At 48.3% G+C, this 6,412-nt stretch overlaps 1 protein-coding gene across 1 annotated transcript; it reads left to right on the forward strand.

The window, feature by feature from the left end:
* The first annotated feature begins 3,874 nt into the window (after nt 1-3,874).
* On the forward strand, nt 3,875-6,174 carry LOC117851773 (probable carboxylesterase 12). Its single transcript, XM_034733671.2, has one exon. The coding sequence runs from the start codon at nt 3,953-3,955 to the stop codon at nt 5,006-5,008; it is 1,056 nt and encodes a 351-aa protein (XP_034589562.1). The 5' UTR covers nt 3,875-3,952; the 3' UTR covers nt 5,009-6,174.
* Nucleotides 6,175-6,412: the final 238 nt, after the last annotated feature.

Here is a 6,412-nt window from a genome sequence, read left to right on the forward strand (position 1 = left end):
CGTCCTCCAGCCCGAACTCGCACGCCCGGTCCTCGTCGATCCACCCAATGGCCACGCTCTGGGTCCGCAGCCTGACGCCGCCGGGCGCCCTAGGCGGGCCGGCGCGGGAGGCCACCCTGATGAGCTCCCTCACGTCGTTGTCGGCCCCGCTGCCAACCGGTAGAACTCGTGGCTCTGGCATCGCGGCAACGCCACCAGCCCCACTAGGCCTCCTCCCCGACCACCACCGCCCGCACACGCCGCCATCCGGCTCACATACAGGTCCCGTGCGCGGATGAGCACGCGGAACGGTGCGCGCGCGCACCACCCCAGCACTGCCAGCACTCGCATCCCTTGGCTTGCCGTCGCTGTCGACACCACGACTGCCATGCCCGCCTGCTGGTCACGAGGAATCGATCGATCCAACAAGTTGTTCCGTTGCCGCCCGTGTCGCCGCACACGACGCTCGCTTCCCGCGGGAGCTCGCCGCCATCCCGGAGGACCGCTGGGCCCGCAACGGAGACTGCTTGGAGTGGCCCCTGGGTTTGCCGGATGCATCATTGGCCCCGTTCTTCCGTGTCTTCTCCAAGGGCATCACGAGCAGAGACATGGTGGGCCCGTGGGATCGGGACCCCGGTGTTGATGTCCTCACGGTGGCCGTGTGCGGCCTGCAGAGGCCAGGTTAGCGCGGACTTGCAGGGAGCAGGGGCGGCGTGGACCGGTGCCGCCGCAGGAGGGCGCGGACTTGCTGGAGGCGGTGCGATGGCACGCGGGAGGCCGGGGCGGCGCAAGGAAGATGAGTTCGTGTGAGTCTCAGCAAAATAGAATCGAAGGGGTAAGTTATGTAACCAGTGGTAATGGTGGGTAAATATCCACTAACTCCACGAGGAGGTCTGAAAATGAGGTTTTTGGAGCACCTCAAAAAAAATATGGATCTACCCTCCTGCTCCATGTTTTTCTTGGAGCTGGAGTTGCTGGAGCTAGACGTATTTGGTTGTGAAATTTTTAAAGTTGGTGGAGTGGAGCAATTTTTCTGGAGTGGAGTGCTCCCAAACAAACCCTTAATTGTATGTGCCAATGCTTTGTGCTGGATAGTGAATAGAGAAGACCGACTGCTAGTTGAACTCTTGAAGAGGTGGTTCACCTGAGTGGCTTGAATTTGCCGCAAGAAGTGAATATGGATGGTTTGGCAATCAGATACGCAATAAAAGTGGATAATTCGACGTTCAAGGTATCTCGCGAGTGGGACGCAGCAACTAGTGTACACCACCGGATGGTCCGACGATGTAGTAGTTTTTCACACTAGCAATTTATTGGGTAAGAAACAGTCGCTGGAAATGAAGGAAAAAATAGACAAGTGTTTACTCAACAAACGACTTCGGGAGTGAAAGTGATTCCCTCCCTCCATCCAGAATGTGTCCCGTTTCCATTCATTACGCCACTATTTATAGGGTGAATATTTTACACTTTACACTCATTACCCCCTAATAACTATATCCGAAGAATATTTGAAGCTGTTACTGTAACATTACAATTCTCTCTACACACTTTACACCTCGTCACTATACAACTCAGCGCGAAATGGTTGCTTGTTGCAAAGTCACCTGTACACGAAAGCGGAGCAACACTAGTTTGAAGGTTGAGCCTATACATAATCCCCACTCATCTATTTGGATGTATTAAAATAAAAAGTAAGCTATACACATTTAAGAGCACCACAAAGCAACCAAAATGTTAAAAGTAAGCACTAAGGTTAAAGAGTGATTAGTGCTAGTTTAGACCTTGAGATTGTGAGTGCTAGGTGTTGCTGCTTAGAGAATGGCTCAAGAATTGGTGTAACATTGTAAGCTTGATGCGGTGACAACTTGAAGCCATGGTGATTTGCCTGTTGGAAATATACGTTTAACTCTAACAGATTTTAACTTGAGACATATTGTGTAAACCATGGCTACTACTATGTGAACCAAATCTAATGGCATATAGATTAATGTAAACCGTAACATGCACATATAAATGGTATGAAATTGCAGCATAAACAAAGGTGTAAACCAGATGCATTTTGTGTAAATACTAGCAAAAGAGTATAGCTGCAGAAGTAGACGCTACTAAAAGCATGTAACTCATACTCTGAACTTATACATCAGAGCTCCGTACTCATGTAGACTTGGCATAGGGTTACTTTTTTTTGCATAGGGTTACTTGAGCTACATCGTAGATGAGGCAGCGCAAAACGTAGTCAATCAGATTTGAGCGGTTGCATAGTCGCGCTTCCCAGAAACAGTTTTCGCTACAATGACCGCGTAGTTATCATATATAACGGCCAATCAACTTGAGATTAAGACATTGACCGTGTTGTCAATAGTTAACATGCATATGGTGGAACTTGGTTCAGCTGCTTTCTGCGTCTTGTTTTTGTGAAAAGAAACGTGAATACGTGAGGCGTTGTGTAAACCAAACTCCATTCTGTACTTTGTTTACACACTCAACAAAAGGGAGAAAACTCCTCTATTTAAGTTTGATTGCACCAACCCAAACTAGCAATACGGGGCTATACGTTTCTTGCACTCTTGCTTTGAGATTTCCTAAGATCTCTCCTTGGGCCATTTTCCCAGCATTGCCCTCAAGTTCGCCAACTTTTCAGCTTGGTTTGGGGGTTTATCGAAGTTAACTCATAGAAAATATGAAGTATAACTAAATATGATGAAAATATATACGGGACAAGACAATCGTTCATTAAATAAACCTTCGAATTCTACATTAGAAAGAACAAAAAAATGAAGGCTACAGAGTGCTTGAATTTCTAAACACACATACAAAAGAAATGGATTGAAAACCAAAAACTGAAGGTATTCATGAGGCATGCTCCATGTGTTTCCAATTTCTTGTGCTTGACAAGTTATAGCAGAGTGGTTAATGGTTTATGGTTTTCAATGGATCTGTTGTGCAACAGAAACTCGTTAAAGCATCACTTATCTTTCCTTGCACGTGACGTGTGTCACCAAAACATGATGCCCTTCAAACCTGAAACCATATAGAATTAGTAATAATGTGGGAAATAAGAGTTTCACAACTGAACTGTGTAGTTCGTGTTTGAATGTTTTGTTTAAACCTTGGTTGCAAGTTTCTAAATTCATTTTGAAAATTTTACTCAGAAGATACAAAAATTCAGTTATCTAGTTTTGAAATGAAAAATAGCGGTTTTAACATACTCTTCAAAGTTTTCAGGGTATTTGTCGCTCACAGAAAAAAATGTTTCCTGGTTCGTATTGTTAACTGGTTTGGCTTTTCCTTTCACATTCATAAATTTGCAGGTCTTTGTTGGCAGTTAACAATAACCATATATCGATATCGACACTGGATTCGTTTGTACTCCAAATAATATCAACTGTAGCATGACAAACTATTGCCCATGCTGACAAAATGCAGGGACAGTTATTTGTTAGACTGACGATCTGAAATTGCTGGCCAGAGGGAACGAGAACAGGGTACACAGCCAACCTTCAGATAATACTCGCTGCTAATACATCTCATCGGCAGTTCCCCAATAAATCTTTCCCAATAACTAGTTGATTGGAATATACCAATATCTCATTCATTGTTTTTTTGGAAGAGTTGTGCAGTTCCCTAATAATCTTATCACAATTCAACTACTGTATTGGAAGAGTCACAACTCCCCCTTTATTTTGGGAGAGTTGGAGTGAACTATTCTTTTGTCCTAATAATTATTAAGAAAATGGAAAGGTAAAGGGGATCAGCTGAAGCATTCTCAGCACGGTAATTGGATTTGGGAAAGAGAGATTGCTGGAGAGGTGGTAAGAAATGAATTATATTGAGTATTAAAAATATAATTAAATGACAAGTAAAATAATGACAATTTCTGTAAAAACCCATGAGTAGCAGAAGAACTGCAACTCAACAGCCTGGTATTATATAATGAGCTAGTAACCTCGTCACATAGAAAAACCAGTTCACCATGCTTGCAAACAAGAGCAGCTCTCCAGCCGGCCAGAATGCCGTCAGCGAGGTCACCATTGACCTCCCTCTCAAGATACTCGTATACAAGAACGGCCGAATCGAGGGGGTCCTGCGCAGTCCCTTTGTGCCAGCGTCCGAGGACCCTGGCATCACCGGGGTCGCGACGAGGGACGCCGTCGTCGACCGAGAGACCGGCGTGGCGGCGCGCCTGTTTCTACCCACCCGTGCCGTCATAACGGGCCGGAGGCTTTCCCTCGTCGTGTTCTTCCATGGCGGTTCCTTGATTGCGGCGGCGGAGAGCGCGTTCTGCCAGACGTACCACCGTTACGCCACCTCCCTCGCCGCGCGCGCCGGGGCAATCGTCGTGTCCGTGGAGTACCGTCTCCCACCCGAGCATCCCACAACCGCGGCCCACGACGACGCCTGGAACGCGCTCCGGTGGGCGGCGTCCCTCGCTGACCCCTGGCTCTTGTACCACGCCGACCGCCGCTGCACTTTCCTCGCCGGCGACGGCGCCGGCGGCGACATCGCATACCGCACGGCCGTACGCGCCAGCCGGGCTGGTGATGACATTGACGTCGAGGGGCTGCTCCTCATGGATCCGTACTTCTGGGAACCCGGGTGGCTGCCACATGAAAAGGCCGGCCATGGTGGGTTTCTCACGCCGGCCGAGATCGCGCAACTACCATGCCGGCGGGCGCTGGTAGCCGTGGCCGAGAAGGGCGCTGGCGTGCGGGAACGCGGGCGCAGGTTGGCGGCACGCATGCGCGGCTGCTGGTGGGGCGGCGAGGTGACTATCGTGGAATTACACGGTGAGGACCACGGCTTCCACCTGTACGGGCCGGAGAGTGCTGGCACCGAGAGACTCATGGAGAGCATAGTGGAATTCGTTAATAAGGAGCGTGACCAGAGTTCAATGCTGCGTGATAAAAAGGAGGTACCGAGTGGCGTGTTGGATGGTGCTGAGGTTGCACCAAGCTTGTCTAATGGGTCACGTATGAAGGCCGTGCCAGTAGATGTTCCAAGGAGAACTATGACTAAGAGCTGCCTGTAATGGCATAGAACATTTGAAAGGAGCGAAATCGCCGTATCCTTCAACAAAAACTGTTATTGCCGGCTATGGAGATTGCCTCGTGAATAAAAGAAGACATTACGCAAAGAAGGCGTGCCATGTTGTTGTCTTAGATCTCTTCCAGGACCTTTTTCCCGCTGTTTTTCTGTGTTTTTGGCACTCGTTGCTTTCCTTGTGCTGGGGTTCGTCACAGCCAATGTCATGTGGCTCTAAAACTCTATTTTCTTCCTTAATGAAGGCCAGAGCTCCTGCCATTTTGGTTAAAAAAAGGCTGCCTGTAGTCATGTAGTGTGAGGAAAGTTAATGAGTACTTCACTTCTCGCGCCGTACACAACTATCATCTTCCGTCCTTAATTTCTTCTACGGTAATGCTTCACGTAGGGCGTCCGACGAGACAAAAAAAATCGGACACCCTCCGCACGACCGCACCGCTGCTAATCCTTATCTGCTGCGGTGGCCCGTGGACCCGTGACCCTCTAGCTCCCTCGTTCTTTCCGTCTTCGACATCGCTCCTCTCCCTCTCCTCCTGAATTTTTTTCCCCTCTCTCCTAGTGCCATGGCTCCACAGATCCTTCCATGGCAGATCCACCGCATGCTGGCTAGTGCCCTCGCCCCCGCCCTGTAGCAAGCTGCCGCACCCACGTGAGTGACGCCTCGCGTCCACTGCAGCTCCTCTCCTCCATTGCTCAGGCCACCAAGGATTGGAAGACTACAGTGCCAACCTCCCCGAAGAGCTTCTGAGCCCACGCCTTCGGCCTCCCCGGCTCCAACGACTGAAAGCACCGCTTCGCGTCGAGGCCTCGTCGCACTAAACTCCACCCTCCCTCGCCTCCTCGCGCACTTCACTGACGTGCCCAAGCTCGCGACCAAGTGCGAGATGACCCGGCCCTCAAGCTCAATATTTGGACGTTGCAACACTCTGAATGAGATGTTCCGTGTATTTGCTTCATTTGTGTTCAGCTACCCTTTTTTCTCTTGTTGGGGGATTTGTTTATATCATGAATGTTGCAATGGGTTGATTTGAATGTCGTGAACACAGATTCTATTTGTTTCAATTACAGAAACTGTACAGATTTGATAATATGTCGATGTTGCCAAAGGTAATTTATAATTGTTTCATCAATGTATTCCAAATGTTGCAGTGCTAATTTGGTATGTCCTTGTGCTTTCCGAGTGTTGCAATAGTTCATTCCGTTTGTTGCAGTCATGGTTTACATATGTTTCATATTTCCTACTTCAAATATTCATGTTGCCATGATTTGTGTTGCATCCGATTTATGCTCTTGATTTAATGATTTTGAGGCAAATTCGAGGGGAAAAATCATTGATTTTAGTGGTGGTCACTCAATTTTCCATGGACTTGAGATGACTTTCTGCTGTGATTTT

The sequence above is a fragment of the Setaria viridis genome, chromosome 4 (assembly GCF_005286985.2).
Source record: "Setaria viridis chromosome 4, Setaria_viridis_v4.0, whole genome shotgun sequence".
NCBI classification, from domain to species: domain Eukaryota; kingdom Viridiplantae; phylum Streptophyta; class Magnoliopsida; order Poales; family Poaceae; genus Setaria; species Setaria viridis.

What these genes read in the sequence shown, in the direction of transcription:
- LOC117851773 (XM_034733671.2), top strand. Translation starts at nt 3,953, where the DNA reads ATGCTTGCAAACAAGAGCAGCTCTCCAGCCGGCCAGAATGCCGTCAGC.